This window comes from Dermacentor albipictus, chromosome 3, assembly GCF_038994185.2.
Source record: "Dermacentor albipictus isolate Rhodes 1998 colony chromosome 3, USDA_Dalb.pri_finalv2, whole genome shotgun sequence".
NCBI classification, from domain to species: domain Eukaryota; kingdom Metazoa; phylum Arthropoda; class Arachnida; order Ixodida; family Ixodidae; genus Dermacentor; species Dermacentor albipictus.
Genome location: NC_091823.1, coordinates 155,784,746 through 155,807,759, shown reverse-complemented (window position 1 = coordinate 155,807,759; position 23,014 = coordinate 155,784,746). Strand labels below are relative to the sequence as shown.

The window sequence follows — 23,014 nt, the reverse complement described above, 5'->3', positions numbered from 1 at the left end:
AACTTAGTAACAGTTATCTTCCTAGATAAAAAAGGAGTTCGATACCGTTGTTTACTGCGTACGGTCAGACAAATAAACACATTGCGGTTATCACGGGAGTATGTTTCAGATACTTCAATTTACCTTAAGAATCATCAGCAAGTACCGGTAATAAAAGCTGTCACATCTTCGATGTGATACCCGAGCATCGGCGTTCGCGAAGGGTTGCCGCTAATGATCCAGATGGCTTTGAGGTGATAGCAATCGTTGAATTAAAAGACATCCGATGCTCATCAAACAATAAAATAAGTATTAACACAAAATTGACTAAACATGTCGGCTCGAGGTGGAAATCTGCGGACGCTAATGAAGAGAAAGTAAGGAACACCTAGTTTCACATTGAAAAAGAATCTTGAATTTAATGCCATGTAGACAACCACTTACAGTGGTAATTGCATATTCAAAGTCATTGCTCCAAATAAGCTTCCGAATATCACGCTCTAACCCAGGTTTGTAATTCGTCTACTACCACTACGCTACAAATAATAACATTGCTCTTATTCATCATCGCCTATCATACTGTATTCAGTCGTCGAGGGGTGCTTACCCAACTTATGCGAGCCCGGTAAGCCGACACAAAAGAAGTGCCACAAGAAAAGCCACCAATTCTAAGCACAATGATCCAAGCAAGTCTTTGTTCTACTGATCATATTCTGCCCTTCGCTCTCTTATGGAAATAAAATCAGTGACCTGTGTGCATACCATTGTTAATTACAAACATGCTTTTTATGTATCGTTATTTTGCACGCCTCCTCGGTGTACCAGACGGGTATCTTTTAGTAATTTGAATATTCTTCTCGCTAATTATTTACACGGTAAACGTCTACTGCAATTAAGTGGCATTAAAATCTTGAACGCTATTCATATCTTTTTTCTAAAACTGTCACCTCATTTTCTAACGCACAACAGCGCTACATCGAACAATTAACAACTCTCTGACCTAACCAAATATTTATGAAATGTGCAACTCATTTGGAATTTTGCTTGTATATCTTTTCTTCCTTTTCTTCTCAAAACACTTTAACGTAATACATAATAGGCTTTATGTTTTATTTCAATAAACTTATTTTGTTTATGCCTAATCTCATAGTTGATCGAAATTATAAGCTTGATTGTTTATGAACTATTGACTTGATATTTGATTATTGTATATTTACTTTGCTAAATGTTGTTTACCGTGTTGGAATAGCATTTGTATTATTTTTTGTACCCCTACTAGCCTGGGTCTATGCGTGCTGCAATGTGTGCAGCCCCTGTTTTCATTTGTTTCAGTTTTTTTTTTCATTTATTGATACTGTAAGTCCCAGAGGGTCTATAACAGGAGATAGAAAGGACAAATTTCAGCATAATAAAAAAAGTATAAAATGCAAAGATGGGAGGATATTCAGCAAAAGTAAAGGCACATACGGCAGTTGGAAAGTACTATCTCTTGGCACAAAACAAAACTAAATGTCATAAAGGAACAAGAAGATCAGTTCGCTTCACATATGCAGTAAAGTGCTACTGTTCGGACGCAACATTCTTAATATTATGAAGGTATTGAGTCATGGTGGAAAATAACACAGTGCAGTCTGGGGCAGTGTTCTAATCTTTGCAATTGCGGAGAACATAGGTGAACTTAAAGCAGTCAGTTCTTAAAAGCGGTAACGAAATAAATTCACTGTAGCAATTTCTGGCTGTTTCGTTAGTTTGGATTTCGAAATATTCTGATTTGTTTATCCTAACTTTCCTAACGTAAGTTGTAGACAATAGGATAAAGGAATTTCAGTCTATCGTACCGGGTTGTTCCTACGAGAGCCGATAGTTCATCCTGTTCGCACACCTGGGTAGAGGAATTGATGTGGCGGTATCTACCAAATATAAATCTTGAGGCAAGCCCCTGAATATTCTCAAGCTTGAGACACTTCGGTGCTGTGCAAGGGTCCCCATACTATTTTTGCATATTTCCAGAGATTTGTGTGTAAAACTCTTTATATTGCGAGTAGTACGGTGCATGGTGCGTCTTACCCACCACAGTGATTTGGAAGTTGTTTAAACTGCCGCATCTATATCGTTGGCTTGATGTAAAGGTTACTACTGCATATCTATGTTGATTCGCTCGTTTTAGTGTGTTCCGTTTTATTTGATAATTGTAACTAAAATATTTGCCTTTCTGGTTAAATTCATGAAGTCCGACTTTTTTCAGGTTCAATTATTCTTTCATTTTTCAAACCATTACTTTGTGTTTGACCATTACAATTTAATTAACTCTGCCCTTGGATTGAATTTATTTTACTTTAGATCATACAATCACCAGCTAAAAGTGCTAAAGGCACAGAAATGTTTTTTTGTATATCATTAATAAAGATAAAATATAAAAGCTGACCTAGAGCATTAATTCGTGGTCATTGTTCAGGCACCTACTGGTGCCTGAATGCTGGTGCACCGCGATCGCCTAATTATAACCGGAGATTTCAATGCAAAACACAACACGTGGGGCTACTCGAAAGCAGACACCAAGGGCGCCAAGCTCCTAGAAGCCATAAAGCGCCACGAATTCACGCTAATTACAGTACCAGGTACGCCTACTCGAATAAGAAACAGTGCCAACAGTGACACGACTCCTGATCTCACCATCACCATCGATACCGTGGGAACAAGCTGGAGGGTCCTAGACGACTCGCTGGGTAGTGATCACTACATTATCGAAATCACCAGCGCCTCGGCCAAACTACGCCGACCCCTAGGGAAGGCCAAAATTACAAATTGGCCTAAGTTTAGGGAGAGGCAACAGCTCGATTTAGATAAAAGTCTGCCCTTCCCGGAACATCAAGGCCGCTTAACCACGATCAAGGAGTGGGCCCAACGCATCAAAGAACTATATGACGCCAACACTCAAGTGTACCAAACCGATACCGACACGCCGGCAATCGACAACCATCTCATACACTTATGGGAAGCATGCAGAGGCCTCACAAGAAGATGGTGCTCACAGAAGCTAAATCGCAAACTTAGACTTAGGATTTCAAACATCATTAAACAGGCCAGCGATTATGCCCTGAAGGTTCACAGGGACAATTGGCGAACATTCTGCGATTCGCTTAAAGGCACGCTAAACACCAAAAAGACGTGGAACATACTCCGCAGCATCATCGATCCTTCAAATACCTAAACAGAAACAAACACAACCCTACAAAAACTCGTTGGTGAATATCCGGGAACCCAAGATGAACTCATACAGGAACTCCAGCAAACGTACACGGGAATCCGGACCGGGCATCCGAAACCATACCCTCAATATCCGGGAGCTCCGAACGAGATACTTGATGCACCCATCACGTATGTGGAGGTATACGCGGCAGCACAAAGCTTCAAGAAAAACACGGCACCGGGTCCCGGCGGGATCACCATCGCCATCTTGAGAAACCTAAGCGATGAAACCCTGCGAGCTTTTACAAAGCAGCTGAACGAAGAAATATGGGCACCGGGCGGAACATTACCCGAGGAATGGACTACAGCTCACATAGTCCTTATACCCAAAACAGGAAAACCGCGCAGGCTCGATCAATTACGACCGATCTCGCTTACGTCTTGCCTAGGCAAGCTTCTTGAACGAATTGTACTCACTCGAATAGAACAACACATGGAAGAACATGGACTACACCCCAATTGCATGTACGCATTTCGGAAAGGCATGTCAGCACAGGATGTCTTCCTCCTCCTCAAGGAAGAGGTCCTCAACCCACAACCGGGCAGCAACAACAACATACTCCTACCCCTCGACGTAGAAAAAGCATTTGATAATATAGCACACGAAACCATCCTAGATGGCCTCGCCGCCATAGGATGCGGAGAGTGAGTATACCATTATGTCGTGGCTTTTCTTAGCCACCGCAAAGCTCGCATCGGCATAGCAGGACTACAATCGGACATATATGATCTACCGCAGAAGGGTACTCCGCAAGGATCAATAATATCTCCTTTCCTCTTCAACATCGGACTTCGAAAACTTGCTTTACAACTGGAAAACATCCCAAAACTCGAATGTGCCTTCTATGCCGATGATATCACTCTATGGGCAACCAAGGGTTCATACGGCGACAGAGAAAATACATTACTCACAGCTATCGGATACATCGAGTCATACCTAACCACAGCAGGAATGAGGTGTGCCCCACACAAGTCGGAGTACCTTCAAGTCCGGCCTAAGCAAACTAAGGAACATCGAGCCCCGCCCATACATCTCGAGATTGCCGGGCAACCTATAAAGCGTGTCCCGACCGCACGCATACTAGGTATGCACGTCCAGGAGAACAACGGCATAAAGCTAGCCTCATACAAATTAAATCACGTTATAAGAAGCACCGCATCCCTCATCGCCAGAGTAGCGCGCAGCAAAGATGGTTTCACAGAGGACGAATCCTTAAGACTGGTACAAGCCCTCGTCATCAGCCGTATCACGTACGCGCTACCGTATCAAGTCAAGCGCAAAAGCGAGACAGAGCGCATGGACACTCCTATCAGAACGGCGTACAAAACGGCCTTACAGCTACCGTCAAGCACAAGCACAAAGAAATTACTAGCGCTAGGCGTATACAACACCTTTGAGGAGCTAGCAAGTGCCACGCTTATAGCGCAGAGGGAGCGCCTGAACAAGACTCAACAGGGAAGACACCTTCTTCAACGGCTAGGGTACCCGCTGACACCTCAGTACTGCAAAGAAGAACACAACTCTTGCCTAACCACCTTACAGAGAACATTGTAGTAGACCCTATCCCCAAGAACATGCACCCCACACACAATCAAGAGAGAAGAGCAGCGCGTGCCCGCCTGTTGCACAAACGCTGTTTCAGAGACCCGGATACGTACTACATGGACGCTAGCCCGTATCCCTCGTCACCACGTTGCGTGCCCAAATACACACTCGCCGTTGTCAATCAGGGCAAGCTGGTAGCCTCAGCCTCCATCCGCGCCACATGCAGCGCAGCAGCAGAAGCAGCAGCAATCGCTCTCGCAGTTCGCGACGCCGAGAGCAAGGGAAGGTCCGCCCATGTCCTTACTGACTCACAAGCGGCTTGTCGTTTATACCTGAATGGAACACTCCCTATACAAGCCATTCGAATCCTGGGTCGCGCACTAGAATGGACCCACGGTATTGTTTGGTGCCCCGGGCATGAAGGCCTGCGGGGCAACGAAGAGGCGGACTGCGCAGCTCGAGGTCTCACTAGCCGAGCGGCAGACCACACCGTTCTTCCGCCTCCGACAGACCGACGAGCGACCCACGAGTTATCAACGACAGGTTAACAAATACTACAGGACCAGCGGCTCGGAAGAACGCCATACGCTCTCCACACAAAGCTCTCAATAAACTCCACGCAAGGGACTGGCGCCGCCTGCAAACTAACACATACCCACACTTGTCTCGTCTACACGCAATCTACCCAGACAGTTATACGTCCCGAACATGTCCCTGGTGTAGCAACCACAAAGCGACACTCGCGCACATAACACACGAATGCAGCGACCGTCCGGGCTACGCAATTTCGCCACGAGTCACAAGAAACACACTCACTACGTGGTCTTGGGAGGCGAGACTCTCCGAACTGGACCTGGGAAGCCAACTGGCGACCCTCGACCAGGCCCGGCGAGCCGCGATCGCCAGTGGAGCCCTGTCAGAGGGAACCACCCAGGAATAAACCGCGCAACGGTTTCTGCAATAATAAAGTTCCTCCTCCTCCTCCTCCTACTTCGTGGTACCCCTGGGACGATGGGCTGGGTGCCAGACTGATGACTCGCAAAGTCTAGAAATTGTTCACGAAAACAAAAGTACGAGAATAACCATTTTGTTAGATTTTGGTTTTTGAACATAGGGTTAAATTTATGTAAAAGTTTCCGGTGCGACCCTTCATCAAATGCTTTTGCGAAATCCAGGTATATAACGTCTTTTTGACCGTGGGAATTTATTGTTTCAGCAAGATGGTGAACTACTTCTATGAGTTAGATAACTTTCGAAATCCGTGATGACGGCAATAAAGGAGATTATGCTGGTCCAGGTAGTGCAACAGATGTTTGGATACGATGTGTTCAGGTAACTTGCAAGTTGTACTAGTGAGGGAAATCGATCTGTAATTGTTAGCAGCATATTTGTCCTGCTTTCATCAATAGGTTCGACTTTTACTTGCTTCCAAGCACCAGGATAACATTGGCTTCTTATACGATGACTCAAATATTTTTGTCAGATATTTAAAAATCATTTTAATATTCGAATATTTAAAACTCTTTTCGGATGCAGTCTGGGTCCGGGCTCTTTTTGATGTCAACATAGAGTAAGAGATTCGGAACGTCTTGATTATCAATTTCCAAATTGGGGATAGGCGGTGTTAGATTTTCGTAAACAAAAGGCGGTAATAGTCATGCGGGAACACATTTGAAAAAAGGTGTAATTTTCAGCACGTTCACGGCCATTCTCTTCTTCTCCCGCAAGGTTCACACCAGATGAAGGATTATAGTAATGCCAAACTTTTCCAGGGGATGCACGAAGACCCTTCGTTAATGTTTCGTTATAAAACATTTCTATCGATTACTTTAGCAGGAGCTTCACGTCACAAAATAAAAATATATAAAAGTCAATGAAAGTCAATCAATCAGTTAAGTGCGGTGCTTTTAATTAGCATTACAACGCGAATGTTTCACGCCACGTTACCCTCATCCTTTCCCCAACATTCACTGAATCGGGAAATGGTGTCTTCTACAGTCATATTGAAACAATGGCTAAGTCGGATAGCGGAAGTGTGACACTCAGGAACGCTTGAATAAGCAACTGTCTAAAACCTCTGCAATTACCCTGCACCGAACAAACATTTATCGTCCCTCACTCACCAAATATTTCCCACATCAACAAAATATCAGCAACGCATCTCGCATAGTTCACCGATGAGACAGGCAAGAAGCCACTACATGCGTCGCATGGCGCGCATAACAATTGGGTGAGAGCAATCATTGCAAAATATTTTTGAAGGCACATTAATAATTTGCATATTTCAAACATTCTGTAGAGCTCACCGATAGAGTGTCCTTCCGTTAAAAATTACACGAGTGCCTTTCGTGATCTTTTCGGATATGTGGAGGAACTTTTGTTTGACTTGCTTCTCATATAACACCTCTAAACAATAATTTAGTCCTTTTTTTCATTTTATCTTTAACTGACGTACCCAAATGAAAATTTTGGCCCGCATACGTTATATAAATTTTGTCTAATTTCCAGCGAAGTTAAAGTTCAGAAGCGACCTAGCGTTACAGAGAGCCGTCGTAGCCGCCATTTAAGGTCTCTGAGAGTTTCTAGTCGCATGAACAACTTTGGTGTTTTACATGATGAATATACTTAAATGATGAAAGCGGAGAAGAGTTGGTTGTAACGCTTCAGAAAAATTTGTATAATGGTAGCTCTCATTTCTCCGCACTGGCGGTCACATGTAAGGTGGCGCATATATATATATATATATATATATATATATATATATATATATATATATATATATATATATATATATATAATCGGAAGTTGCCATTCATGCTAACTACCGCTCGCAGCAGTGACAGCATCGTAACTGTGGGCGCAGGACTCAAAGTAGATGTCTATGCAACTCTGAGAAGCCCCGTGCAATGTGAAAGCAGGCATACAGCTGTATAAGAAACCAGAAAAGATGATTTTCATTGTGAAATCAAATAGACACATTAACAATATTTTCAAAGCGTATACATTGATAGTCAATATATACAATATGTATATATATATATATATATATATATATATATATATATATATATATATATATATATATATATATATATATATATATATATATATATATATATATATATACTGATAGTCGTGTTTGATGATGGTAGCGTAAATAATCACCACGTATTAGGAGACGGTATGACAGCTTAACGAATACGACGGCGGCATACTGGTGAGTGAATGACGAGAATAGACATGACTACGGTGATGCAGCGAGGGCCGCATGACCCAGACGGGAAGTTGACCGTGCAATGGCGAGAATGCCACAATGACGGCATCACAACGGGTGCGCAGCTATGATTTCTTTGCATCCCAATTCCACGAAACCAGGTGCTTTACAAACAAGCAATTTAAAATCAGGACGTTCCAACGCACTCGATGAATTTGAAGGTCAGGTGAGTCGGAAAGACGAAATGGCGCACGTAGCCAAGAGACGCCAACGAAAGCACACCGAAACCGCATGTGATGGCGAAAGACGACTTGCAAAATATGTATGGGGAACTAAGCCATAACTGCGTGAGAGTAGGGTTGGTTGAAGTATGATATGATGAAGTTAATGTTAAATGGCCTGGCTAGAAATGGAGCACTCCTGATTCGCAGTCAGACTACGAAAACATACGTTTATCTGGGCCAAGTACTCACAGGGGACTCTGATAATCACAATTAAATATGCGGAAGAGTAAATATTTCTTCAAGCGCATACGGCACAATTAGCCCAATCGTTGGCGGCAACGTACCGCCATCCTTGAAAATAATTGCGTCAATTAATTGCAACGTACCGGTACTACCATATGCGGCTAAAACTTGCAGATTAAAAAAAAAGCTTGAGTATGAAAAACCAAGCGAAAACGGAATTGATCGGCGTAATATTGAGACACGAAGGCATGGCTGTACATTAGAGAGGAAACGGGGCTAGCCAATATTAAAGTTGTTATCAATATAGTTAAGAATATATTATTCAATATAGTCTTCATATAGCTGGAATGATAACCAATAACTCTGACTGAAATATTGTTGCAAAGTCGGGCAGTCGTAGAGAGAAAGATCAATTTAATGATGGCCAAAGATGCCCACTCATGCTTTCCCCTCACTGACATAAGTATCCGTGGCATTTGCTGCATATTTAGGGACCTTCTCAAGCGATTCATCTAATAAACCTTATACGTATCTAATAGGCGAAAGCTTAACGTTATTAGAAAATGTATCAAATTGAACGCTTACTGTAGCAGTGGATAAATTTGGGAAAAAGAATATAACGGATTGATACGTGTAATTGTTCTAACAGCTCCTGCACAATATTTACAAGGCACGATGCAGTCGAGAACACTCATTCGCAGAGGACGAAATCTTCTCTCGAATCAACCCAAATGTTTCTGGGGAGATGCATAGATATTCAGTAATATTTTGACTGTCAGTATCCGAAATCGAGTTTGAAGAGAAGGAAGATGAGTTCATGATAAAGAGTATTATTCGCTACAAATTTCGGAAGGCCAAGACATAGACGTAATGATTCCCGTTCCAAAAAAAAACGAGAGAACATAATTTATAAGCAGTACTTCGAGAAACAAATACGCAACCGAAGGATAAAAATGGGTGGATGTACGTACGAAAAATCGCCAGCAGAATCTCTCTGTGCATTACAAAAGGACTGCTGCAGACTGTTTGTAATAAACGAGCAGCATGTGCTCCTTCAGATGCGATTTATTTTATGTGTCCGCCAATTAAGCTTTTCTGTATGTCATTCCCAGATGTTTTGATGATTGCCCATGTGTTATCTCTTGATCGTACGTGAGTGTTATCCGGGTAGAAAAACTTAAGGGGAAAACAATGATTGCACTTTTCTTGACATTTAGTGAAATTTGCATTCCTTTAAGCCACATTTCTATCTTATTAAAATACGACTTCAATGCCTTATGAAGGCTATCTTTAAGATTTGACACTGAAAAAAAATTCGACACCAACGTATACACATACGTGAACATCATAGGGTGTCAGAATATGGCTTAGTAAAATAATAAAAAAAACGAGGGAGAGTACTGAGCCTTGAGGAACACTCCTTGTCTGCTTGTAACATTGAGAAGAAACATGGTTTTGATATCAATAAAATGTGCACCCGCTTAGGATATTATCAAACCATGAAATAATATGCTGTGGGAGATTCACACTTTGAAGTCCGTTGATCAAGATGGTGTGCTCCACACTGTCATAGGCCTTCGCAACATCCAATACCACTAAGGCCGCGCACTGGTGGTTGCAGTGAGCGAGTTGACCTCGACCCTCCAAGTCAACATAAGCACACCAAATTCAGCATCCAGGCCTGAATCTTATTTGAGAGTCACTTACTTGCTTGTCGCCCACCATTTTTCGATATGACCACACAATACTCTCTCGACTAAATTTACAAGATTTGAAGTCAGAGAAATTGCATATCCGTTGCCCTGCTTCTCAAGTAGTGGAATTACTTTGCAAACTTTCCAATCTGGATGAATCCGTGTATTCTTAATTGACAAACTTATGAGTGCAAGCAAATTATGGGGAGACAATTCGAACATCATTTTAATCATATTAATTGTTGGTAAATAATAACTCGGCATGCTATTTCAAACATTATTGGAAAATAGTACCTGTTTGTGGCCGGGCTTATAGCAGACGAGGACAAAATAACACAACCAGAACTGGAATAGTTAGGTCTAGCACCAAACGCGTTTTTCTTGATACATAAGTTGGGGTTTTCGAATTTCAACAATTAAGGTCATTTGACGAAGCTCAATCTAACAATCGTTCACCACAGAAATCGGACCAATTGTCCCATAAAACATGGTGAGAATTAAAATATCCAGCAATGAATATATCTCTTCTGCATGTTGCATTCACGGCATGAAAATAACCTGTATTTATAACTGTTGTAAGAAAGTAAGCATAGAGTATCGAAAATGGGGTGCATCCAGGCGGTATTATGTTCAATTCTAGAATCTAACTTTCTGCAGAGGAAGACTGGTGAATGATCTTAAGCCCTACGACAAATTTTAGATGAGATCAAAAATGCCTAACCCCCTCTACGAGAAGGACGATACAGACGAAAACAACGACAATTCTTTAAATGCAATTTTTTTTCTGTAGAACACTGAGTTTCTTGCAAAATACTCAAATCAGGAGAAAGTTTTTCACAAAGTTATGACAAATCAGTGGCTGCCGCAGAAATGGAACCACACTTCCACGGCAGCGCTTTTTGGTGCCTACGTTCACGATACAACGGCAGTATAAATTGCCTTCTGCAGAATGCTTCTTTCAGGAAATAGTAATAATAATATAATTATGGGGTTTTACGTGCCGAAACTACTTTCTGATTATGAGGCACGCCGTAGTGGGGGACTCCGGAAATTTTGACCACCTGGGGTTCTTTAACGTGCACCTAAATCTAAGTACACGGGTGTTTTTGCATGTCGCCCCATGTAAATGCGGCCGCCGAGGCCGGGATTCAGTCCCGCGACCTCGTGCTCAGCAGCCTAACACCATAGCCACAGAGCAACCACGGCGGGTTTTTAGGAAATCATGTCTGTCTATGTTTCTCTGGTAATTTCGTAATTTCTATTCAATAATCATGCACAGAGGGTCCCGGTATGGTCTTGTGACCCTGGGAACCCTCTTCTGCATATTTTACTTGTTGTAGTCATGCTTTGAAAGAAAATAAAATGTTTGATTGATTATTTGATTGATTGATTGATTGATTGATTGATTGATTGATTGATTGATTGATTGATCATTTGATAGGTTGTAATTTTGACTGTTTTCAGCCTTTGGTTTATAAATGGCAGTAGTTCTAGGGGAGCACGGAGAAGCATGATGTTCACACGTTCGAGCATTCAAGTGCATATACTTATCGTTTTCTAAAACTAGACTCGCAACTGTTATCACCCTCACGTCCGACATCAGATGCGGAAAGTTCAGTGTCTTAATGACTGCGTGTTGACGTCTGTGCCAAGAGGTCTTTGTCTGTATTGTCACGAGAACCTGTAATCCTAGCAACAGCACTTGCTCGCGCAAGAGCCTGAAAAAGTTGTGACATCGAGCAGTGAAAACTTTCCCGATGGTGTCCGCAAGGTTGCAAAAGAGACTGTCAAGGACTTTCGCCACAGCTCAAACACAGAAACAGCTACAACATCACCAAAAGGTGCAGTAATAGCTTTTGAGTAGCGTGCAGTAGCTTCAGCGTACCCACATGACTTCTCTAATACAATAGCCCGTGCCTCACGACGTGAATATGGTTTCCATTCTCTATCTTGTAGAAATTGAACCACTTGGTTTCTAGCAGAAGATTTCGAATAGTCCACAGGGTGGGAACCTTCCAACAAACGGCATTGCTTGCTTGTAGAGGGACTAGTTTTTGCCTACCCGCTTCCTCCGCAAATGCGGCGCTGGAGATACGATCTACATTCCTTAATGCTGTGGATAAACAGCCAACACTAAATACATTGCAGATAGTGCTTCATCCCTGCATATTAAAGCCATCCCTTGATCTATGATGGCCTAGTTGTGCCTGCAAAAAGGACAATGACCGGCTCTGTGGTGACTCTATTTCTCAGAAGCTTGCGAGCATCGGTAGACGGATATGCCACCTGCCATAAAAAGCATCTGCAGCACCTAAGAAACACATAGACCCACGTCGACACCGCGAACTAGCCCCTTAATGCAAGCTAGATGAGGAGGATTAAAAGGACCCACCAGGTGATTCGTGGAAATTCCACACTTTAGAAGGAAGGAGACACAGGTCCGGTCTGGCGAGCAGCATAGAATGCACCCTCTGCCAAATTCTCGGGCATCGGTTATGCTCTAGAAGACTTGGGTAGCTTTCCGTGGCTCTCGTTAAATTGGCCTTGGATTCCTCCCGCGGATGAATTCCCCATTGGTCGGCACTAGGTCAACTGGAACGCTGTGAGGGCCCCTACGTAAGAAAGCCTCTATAGAGATATCGTTATTTGGAAGGGAAGCTGTCCAGAGGAAAGACCGCTCGTTGTGAGAAGTGAGACATTCAGAACTCACAACGACACCAACCGTATTATAAGACAGAAATCCCAATATAAAGCTAAGAAAAAGTAAGCCGCGCGATACTTGTAACATGAGGCCTGAGGTGAGCGTCCGTAGAACACCAAACCAAGTGCTAGGGTGCCTCGAGGTGATATATGAAGTGAGGCATAGTTTTTCGCGTTTCTTTTTGTCTTTTCCCTCAGTCTATCATAATCTATTGGGGACAGCTTGGTTGAAGAAGTTACGTCATATGCTCGGTCATTGGAGGGGGGGGGGGTATTCATGGCTATATAACAATGTCGTGAGCATTATAACCTTCCCGCCTTGCTCACAGTTAGTTACACGTGACCCACCAGCGCATAAAATGTCGTGGATCCGCAGGCGTCTCTAGATGCAACTACGCTGGCGAAAGCTGCTGCCGAAGGCTACAAAGGGCCGCCCGGGAGTGTTGTCAGTGCTACCACTGTGATAGCTTGAGGATTTATGGTTCAGCGAGCTAAGAACAAGTTTGGACTCAATCCCATCGTTTCATAAATTCTAAAGAGCGAGTTACTTCTTGAAGAAGGTCCGCAATATGCTACTTCCGATGCCTGTGACGTCTTCGTCCCGCCCCTGCATGAGATTCCGTATATGAAGTTCAAACCAGCTGTTTTACGCTCTCGCGCACCACTTGAACAGCTGCATCCAGCAGTTCTTTGGTACAGATGTCCTATTCCATTTCTCTGTCACCTTCAATTATGTTAGGCAATGTGGCCACTTGTGCCAGTACGGCAGTCCTGGGAAAGTTGTACCTACACTGCCTCAGAGCCAAAGGTACGAATCAGTCACGCCGCAGCACGTCTGAGTGTCAACTTGCCGAACTTTTTTACAGATGACCGTTGTCCGACCTGCTGCTATTGATGGCGCTTGTCCCTCTCTAGTGTCCGAGGGCATGATGCATCAAAATGTGGTAAACAACATCTCCCCGATAGCACAACTGTAGCAAGAATTCCATAACACAGATCTCTCCAAAGGTCGTCTATTTTGTATTCAGCGGTTCGCCCGTTTCATATATCTCGCATTCCATAGCCATAAAAACCGTTTTTTTCCTTTTATCACTATTGCTTCGGCTAGGCTGCTGCTGGATGGGCTCCTGCCTGCTCGTGCCACACGAGAGAAGCCATGACCGGTCAAAACTCGTCAGTAGCAGCAGCGGACGATTAGTGCTGAGAGACCGCGGCCACAGTCACGTTTCCCGCATTTTTCAATTCTCTTGAAAATATGTATAGCCGAAAATGTGCCGAGAGAAGCCATGAGGTGTTATTCATTCCGCTTGCGAAATTATCTTTTTTAGCCCATGAAGTTCTCATACCTAACAATCTGCAAGTGCGTAGGAAATAAAACAGCAATGCCTTTGCATAAATATAAAAAAGAATCCATGCGGTAATAGATGCCTGACAGACGTTCGCGTTCCGTAACAATTGCTCGTAAAGGAGCAAGCGTTGTCCTTAAGTGCTAATTTAGACGAAGATGATGTGGGGAAGGGAAGACTTTTTGTACACCCCACAGCAAACCAATGAACTCTGGGAATGAGCCAGAAAACATCGGCTGCATTGAACACAGTTTAATATGCGGATTTTATTTTGCTCGAAAATTTTATTAATGTGAACACACACATACACACACATGAGAGAACCTTCCCTGCCAGCGTTCGACCAGCAGCCAATTTGGTTCACTATGAGCCTCTTGCCTGCTTGAGTCACCGAATATGTGACACTGGGTGTGCAGTAAACAATGGAACAATTTGCAGCGTTCGCACGCATTAGCGCACCATGCCTCTCATCATGGAAACCACACGCGCACTCCTGTGCATCGCCACTATAGTATTATGCACCCTGTTCGAAAAGAAGCGCGAGACAGGAGCCCGCTTTCCGCATCATGTGCTTGTGAGCGTTCGAAGGCACTGGCCTGACACGCATTTCGGAGGCCATACGAAAGGTGCGTGGTGGCACTGCTGGTTGGCGCCGAGAATTCTATTGGCAGCGCGCGGAAGTCCCGCTGCAGTACATGCCTCATACGTAACTCGTTCAGATGGTTGGCAATATCGTTACATTGGTTACGTGCTAAACAATTTACCGTCGATAGTCACCGTTAGATGGATTCTGCCTAATTTTATGTCCAACATTTGAATGAGCAGGGCAGTTGCAAGCAGCAGTACAGCTATCTCACTAAACAGTTCTTCAGCTCCGTCCACGATTCATAGTACCGCCCTCAAGGGCAGGCAGAATCACAGTTCGTCAGAGCTCAGAGCAATTAAATGTAACACTTATTCGAACAGATTAAGCAAGTTTGGCTAAGGAAACGGACCAAAGAAATTGCAAATATGAGCTTGCTATAACGTTCGTTGCACCACAAAAAGTATTTTTATCGCGAAGAACTCAATGATCGCTTTAAAGGGCTAAGGAAAAAAATTTTATATCTTGACGAGCATATTCTCAACATAACATGTCAAATTTTATCAATGAGTGCTTCCACACGTTTGTACCATCAAAATGTCATAAGTAGGCATTAGAACTAGAAAAAAATATCATGTTTAGCCATATTTCAAGCAACATCAGATTAATTAAACAAAATACGAAGTGTTGATTCAAACACTACATATGAAACTTCATCAGTCGACACTACAGCATGCGCGTCAGAAACAGTGCACTATAGCGTCAACATGTACGGAATCGGTAACACACCGCGTTTGTAAAACACAGCGAAGTACCGTACTTCTTTTGCAGCGTTTGTTCTGCGCAGTAGAAGAAGCTAATATTCTGTCACATATATTAGAAAGCAATGTGTACCATTGATGTTTCGTCGTAGGCAACGTTGTCAGTAGCAGTTCGTACATGTTTGCAACATCACCTACGAACTCTTACGAGACAATTAAGATAGAGCAATATCTCTTACTGGTGGAGAGTATTGGTAGGATAGATGAAATTGTACTCGTGCTCAAAGCAGTATTAGAAAACTGTCAGAGAACATAGTTGTCCATTGGTGCATCGGGCGAGTCTGTCCTGATATACATATAGTGCGGCTTGAGGAAGTCGCAGTAGGTCTTTCGCAGGTCCAGTCTCCCAGTAGCTTCAATCGTTGAGTTGCGGTAGGTGACGTCAGAGAGCGTGAGGGCATAGTTGTCGTAGATCTCCTTGTCAATTTCTGGTAATTGCCTGCGAAATGTTGGTCCAGGAAAAAGTTGCAAACACAAACCATGCAGGTGGATCGGACCGTCTAAAACACAAAAAACCTGCTATCTCTACTCCCCTCTATGTAGTACTCTAAACAGAAGCTTGCCTCTGTGCAGTCGATTCTGCCATGAAAGCCGTAATGATTGTGCTTAAGATATAGTGAGCATGTTATCATAAAAATACAAGCCGAATTTTTTGACGAACCCTGAGCTATTTCCTGATAGACATTCTAGGCAGCATTTCTGACATTATACGGTTTGAACATATTAAATTTAACCGAATACTCTTGACATAACGATATTGACATAATTATTTCGACATTTTGTAATAATAATAAGGTACCGCAAGACAAAGCCGTATCGCCAATCGCAATCGTGCTAACTCATTAGCACGATTTCACCCTAAGTGACCTCGGTGTTTGCAACGCTTTTTTAGGCTCTCCAATGAACGCCTGATTTCAATACAGCTTCAGCCGTTGACTTAGTTAATTAAAACCAATGTCACAAAAATGAGATACGCGCCGGCAGTAACTAAGGAATTGTGCATCAAGCGCACCAGGAGACACCCACAGCAGAAGAAATATGCGTTCGTGGAGGCAACGCTGCGAGCCAACTGCCAGAGCAGTAACCATGGCAGTGCCAGCCTGAATCCCAAAGCGACATTGTTATGGCACCCGTGCTGACTGCTTCAACACGCATCCTTTTGTAGGTAAAGTTGATCTCGCTATCTCCAAAAGGCAGACATCTTGTGCTGAGTAGTAATGGGTGAAAATAACTGCATTTCAAATTAAACATTATTTGGAATTGCCGTGCGAAATAAAGCTTAAGTTCGATGCTGTGCCTGTACGCCAATTGCATGCGTGAGTGCAGCAGCACAGTACTCGCGCAAGCGCCCCACCCCAGAAAGTGGTATTCCTCGTATTTCGTGGGTTTTTATTTTTCTTGGCAGAAACTAGGAGGCTAATTTTCGCACGAAAACAAAACATTATTGTATGGGAGTTTATTTGAGGCACTCTATAATTTTGACATGTTACAGACTCAAGCAGCAATTTAAAGACTGACCACATAAAAAGAACCAATTATTATTATCTTGTGATGAAAATACTGGTCCTATGTAGGCACGACTACCGCTAATATGCCTTTGGTGCTTTTTTCTACACTTCTAGGTTCTTCCATAAAAATTTGCTCCAAGTTAGCTTGGACATCCGGTATTAGTAAAATTTGTGCTTTAAGACATGTTTAAGAGAACGTGTAACTCCAAACATACGTGAATATGTTTTGTAACAGAAAACAGCAAAAAAAAACGCTAATTGAAGTGAATTGAATTGAATTCCGGGGTGTTTCGTGTAAAAAACCACGATTTGTTTATGAGACACACCGTAGTGTGGGGCTCCGGTTTAATTTTGACCACCGGGGGATTTTTAACGTGCCTCCCATGCGCCGCGCACGAGCGTGCTGTGATTTCGCCCCCATGAGTATGCGGCCCCATCAGTAGTGGCATTTGATGCCGGGACCTCATGCTCAGCAGCTCAACACAATAGCCGCTAAGCTACCGTGGCAGGCTAAAGAACACCGGAACACTAAAGAGAAATTGTTTTTTACGTAAACGTAGCATCAAAAAAAGTACAGGAATAAATACCTTACTGTACAATGGAGCTCAAAGTTTGCGATTATCGAGAAAAGAAAACACAAAGAGCAAAAATAGGCATACGAAAATCAAAGTGCGAATAAGTTTGGACACACACAGGTAGATGACATGATAATAATTATGCTGATTAATTATTGAGTTAGGCAAAGATAGCACGGCATGGAGCAGCATTAGTAGCAGGGCCGGTCTTCCTTGATCTTGAATAATTCGTCCTCATGTCATCAGCCTTGCTGTAACGGTGGCATCGCTTCCACCGTCAGGTGGTTGACAACACCGATGGCGACTGTAACGACGCGGAAGGATATAAGGACTTTGGTATTCATGTGCCCCTTCAGGCGGCACCGTGGGGCGGTGTCCACGAAATCGCTCAAAAACTCCATCTTGCTTTGTGTGCAGGTTATTAATCCTCCCTTTCTCTATTCGAAGTGGACAAGCAACGTCTGCCTGCTGCTCCTACCATGCGAAATGTGCTCTCTGAATTCTTATGCGAATGCGTATTTGTTACAAAGCTCTTACTATGTTGCAAGGACATTGAACTAAACCCTGGTACTACTAACAAAGAAATATTTGATACTATAGCAAAACTTTGTGAAAACGTTGACCACCACCACGTTGAATTCATCGAAGTTATTGACGACCTAAAGACAAAACAGTACAATAGAAACAGTTAATACAAACAGTCGCTAACTTAACAGTAACATTATCCACCGTTGAATGTTTAGTCGAATAATTCGAAGGTTGTGCAGTTCGCATTAACGCACCATGTCCAATCACCGAAGCTGTCAGAATATAAGGCCAGGCATTCAGTTCCTTACTGGACGATCTTGAAGACAGGTCGAGACGAGATAACCTATTGTTACGAATGATGTTTATTTACACGCTGAAATGAGGTCCGAGATTGAAGATAAAGGCCAGGCCCAGCCGGCGCAGAGTACCCCGAGATCACGCGCGCACACTCTACTTCTTCTTTCTCTGCCTCAGTCGCGCAGTGCTGCAACACTTTTTCCCGGGGCAGACGAAGCTCGCTGAGCGATTTAATGGGACCTGTGATGGCACTGCTTGACTCGGGCCACGTGATCAACTTGCGTCGAACGTGGACGCCGATTACTTGCCGTCACTTTGGCGAGGACATAGTTCACATCACTGAAGCGGCTGAGTATAACGAATGGTCCGGGGTAAGCGGTGAGAAACTTCCCGTACAATCCCTTTTTGCGGACAGGTGTCCACAACCAAACATAACCACCGGGAGTAAAGCTTGCGGGGATATGCCGCGCATCATAGCGAATCTTGCTGTTTCCTCGTGAGTACAACGTCCTACGATGTGTCAGTCGACGTGCTTCCTCAGCCCGAGACAGAGTTTGGGTGATGGAAGGATCTTCTTGGCACTATAAAGGTAGAATAGTGTCCAGAAAGCTCTGGGGAGCACCTGCGTGCGGCAAAAACTACGCCACATATCCAGTAACTTCGTGCTTGGCACTATTGTACGCGTACGTTACAAAAGGTAAGACGGCGTCCCAATTCTTGAGTTCAGCGGCGACATACATTGATAACATGTTGGTAAGGGTCCTATTTGTCCGCTCCGTGAGGCCATTGATTTGCGGGTGGTAAGGAGTGCAATGACTATATGCAGAACCACAGAGGCGTAAAAGTTCTTCAACGACGTCGGCGGTGAATTGCCGTCCGCGGTCACTGCTGACAACCCTCCCCGGGTTGTCAGCAGTGACCGCCGTGACGTCATACTCCGCCGTGACGGAGTATGACGTGATGCACTCAAATGAAGAGGCATCTGCTGCAGTGGCAGATGGAAGTGCCGCCGTTTCCGTGTAGCGAGTAAGGTAATCTACGCATACTATATTCCAGCGGTAGCCAGCTGACGTCTTTGGGAGCGGGCCAAGCAAGTCAATGCCGACTTCCCGAAAGACAACGTCGGTGTCCTAACTGGTGTAAAATAGCCTGCTGGAGCTTTCGTCTTTTGCTTGTGGCGCTGGCAAACAGTACAGCAGGCGACATGCTGTTTCATTGTTTTTCATAGCTTGGGCCAGAAAAATCTATGTCGAAGTCGGTGTACTGTGCGTGCAAAGTCAAGGTGCCCGGACGTGATATCGTCATGCATGGAACGCAGAAGAGCAGGGCGGAGGATTTCGGGCACGAGTAGAAGCAATGAAGGACCATCAGCCGAGTAATTGTTTTTGTACAGCAAGCCATTATGAAAAGTAAACGGCGTTGTTCCTGCTGGCTCACGCGCAGCTGCCCTCAAGGATTTAAAGGTAGGGTCGCAACGTTGCTCGCTCTGGAAGGTACACAGGTCTGGAAAGTCGGAAGAGATGAATCCGACTCCGAGATCCGAGATGAACTAGACATACATTGAGTCTGCTGTAGACTTTACTACGGTAAACAATTTTCAAACATTTGCGTTTTCTATGGTCCCCTTATAGTTAGTGGGAAAGTCTTGACAACCTGGACCCACTTTTACTACAAAGAATTTAGCTTCCTCAATTTCGTCTTACTGGGTGATTTTAATGCTACCGGAATCGACTGGACGTCTCTCTTATTTTTTTAGCATGGTAATGCATTAAACAGGAAATTTGTTGAATTCTCGTTATCTCTTGGCTTTAAGCAGGTCGTTCACAGTCCCACCCGCGGTGACGCAGTACTGGATTTGATTTTTATCAGCACTGTTTTTGCAAAGTCGGGTTACAAGTACCAAATAATTGATGGTATCTCGGATCACAACGCTGGTTTTCTATCTGTAAACCGGCCGATCCATAACCAAAGTTTTAAGCTGTCCACGTTTCGAGACTTTTCCAGAGCTGATGATGCGCGTATCATAGATGAACTGTCCAATAATTTCGACGCCTTTTTGGCAATTGGACTATCTAGTGACATTCATGCGCTCGTGGTATGTTTTGAAAGCATTGTAAAATCATGTATATATCGATTCATTCCTTTGAAAACTAAGAAAAAAGACAATAATCTTCCCTGGATGAACCGAGAACTGCTGCCCTTATTGCGACGTGCTGGTAGTCTCCGCACTAAACGCTCGAACAATCCTGAGGCATGCGTTTTGTACGCTCAGGTAAAAAATAAACTCCAGAAAAAAAACTACCTTGGCCAAAAATTTGTGCTGTCATGTTCAGTTGCCCAAACTGCTCAAGTCTAACCCCCGTAAATTCTGGTCTTTCATATCTCCTGGCTCTTCTTCTTCCACACCTTTTAAAATCAACAACAGTGTTATTAAAGATCCATTAGAGATTTCAGAAGCGTTTAATACATATTTTCAGTCAGTATTCGCCTCGGATGATTCCAGTCGTTCAACATTTGCAACGAACAATTCATATGCAATTGATGATATTAAGATTAGCCTAGAAAGTGTTTTGAATCTTATACTAAACTTAGATACTAAAAGCCAGCCGGCCCTGATAGAATTCCGAATTCCTTTTTTAGGACGATTCTCTCTATGGACATCTAAACATCTGTCCTTTATATGTCAGAAGTTCCTTAATAGTGGCGGTGTGCTTTCTTCCTGGAAAAGAGCTAAAGTACTACCTTTATATAAATCTGGTGACAGGCAGCTTTTATCTAACTATAGGCCTATTTCTTTGACTGCAACCTCATGTGAAATACTATAACACATAATCTATCAGCGCAAAATACCGTTCCTTGAAAATAATAACCTATTGAACAGCTTTCAGCATGGCTTCAGGCACGGTTCAGTACTGTAGCACAACTTAGGGAGTTCACTCATGACCTTTCCCATTACATCCACTTACCTAATCAGATTGACACCATTTCCATTGACTTTAGCAAAGTCTTTGACACAGTACTACACTCTAAATTGCTTTTTAAACTCCATATTATTCTAAATAACCCTCAGTTAGTGTCTTGTATTCCCAGTTTCCTTTCTTTACATTTCTAATTCGTATGCAAGATTATGCGGATTCTTCTGTAGTTGACGTCACCTCAGGAGTCCCAAAGGGATCCGTACTTGGCCCTCTACTACTCTTATTGTTTATTAACGACCTTCCAGACCATGTTACTTCAAAAATACGCCTCTATGCAGATGATTGTGTTATGTACAGCCAAGTTGACTCACTCGCTGATCATCATCGCCTTAAAGATGCCTTTGTTTCGTTTTGTGACGGGTGTGCTACTTGGAAAGCGAGCATAAATTTTTATAAAACTGTTATAATGCCTTTTATTAACAGACGCATGCCCGTATATTCTGATTATGTATGCAACGGCTTACCACTAACACGAGTTTTTCAATACAAACATTTAGGCGTCATTTTCACACCCACCCTGTCTTGGTTTAAACACATAGATTACATTTGTAGTAAAGCGTTAAAAAAACTTGGTTAAATCCGCCGGACGTTGTCTCCTGCTCCGAGAGACCCTAAATTAGCAGAATTCAAAACACTGATTCGCCCAATTTTAGAATATGCTTCCTCCGTTTGGAACTCATATAAACAATGTGAAATTAATTGTATTGAGTCGGTCCAGAGGAAGGCTATTTGTTTTGTTTACCACGGCTTCGACCGAGACTTCTCACCGTCAGTTGCTCTTGAGGAATTAAACCTCCAGTTTCTTTCTAGACGGCGGCACATAGAATCTCTGAAGATTGTCCATTCTTATAAGAACTCTCTTTTTCGCCTATCAGATTCCTCCCTTTTAATGCCTGCTTGCCCGACTTCAACTAGAGCTTATGATGCCTCCAATATCAGACCACTCCATCCACCCATTAACACTTTCAAATACAGTTTTTTCCCCTGCATGATTGAAAAGTGGAATTTGTTACCTGCCCAAGTTCGTTTGTTACCCATTTCTCAAAGTTTAAATGCTATTGCTGATGTATAGTTCCTTCAAATTTTTGATATTTCTATTTTATGTTTTCTGCATATCATAATCAGTCTTCCTCGCATGTACACACACTCCTGCCATAGCCTTAACGGGCTGCAGTATGTATAAATAAATAAATAAATAAATAAATAAATAAATAAATAAATAAATAAATAAATAAATAAATAAATAAATAAATAAATAAATAAGCTAGGTAGTCATCGAAGTCATCACCTCAGCTTTAGTGTGCGGCGAAGGGAGACGGGATAGGCAATCAGCATCCGTGTGATAGCGTCCGCTCTTGTAGTCAGCGGAAAAGCTGTACTCTTGAAGGCGCAAAGCCCAGCGGGCCAATCGGCCAGACGGGTCACGCAGCCCAACGGGCCAACAGAGTGAATGATGGTCAGTCATTATCGTGAATGTGCGGCCATGTAGATATGGACAGAACTTCTGAATGGTGAAGACGACTGCTAGA

General features: G+C 43.2%; 2 protein-coding genes across 4 annotated transcripts in view; one reads left to right on the top strand and one right to left on the bottom strand.

The window, feature by feature from the left end:
• The window catches only part of LOC135920597 (uncharacterized), a 214,307-nt gene that overhangs the window by 105,579 nt on the left and 85,714 nt on the right, over nucleotides 1-23,014 (top strand). The gene's annotated exons all lie outside the window — the stretch shown is intronic.
• The window catches only part of LOC135920594 (acetylcholinesterase-like), a 230,232-nt gene continuing 221,683 nt past the window's right edge, over nucleotides 14,466-23,014 (bottom strand). The window contains exon 9 of the mRNA XM_065454913.2: nucleotides 14,466-16,038. Within this exon, the coding sequence (XP_065310985.1) occupies nucleotides 15,843-16,038 (196 nt within the window). The 3' untranslated portion in view covers nucleotides 14,466-15,842. The remainder of the gene's footprint in view (nucleotides 16,039-23,014) is intronic.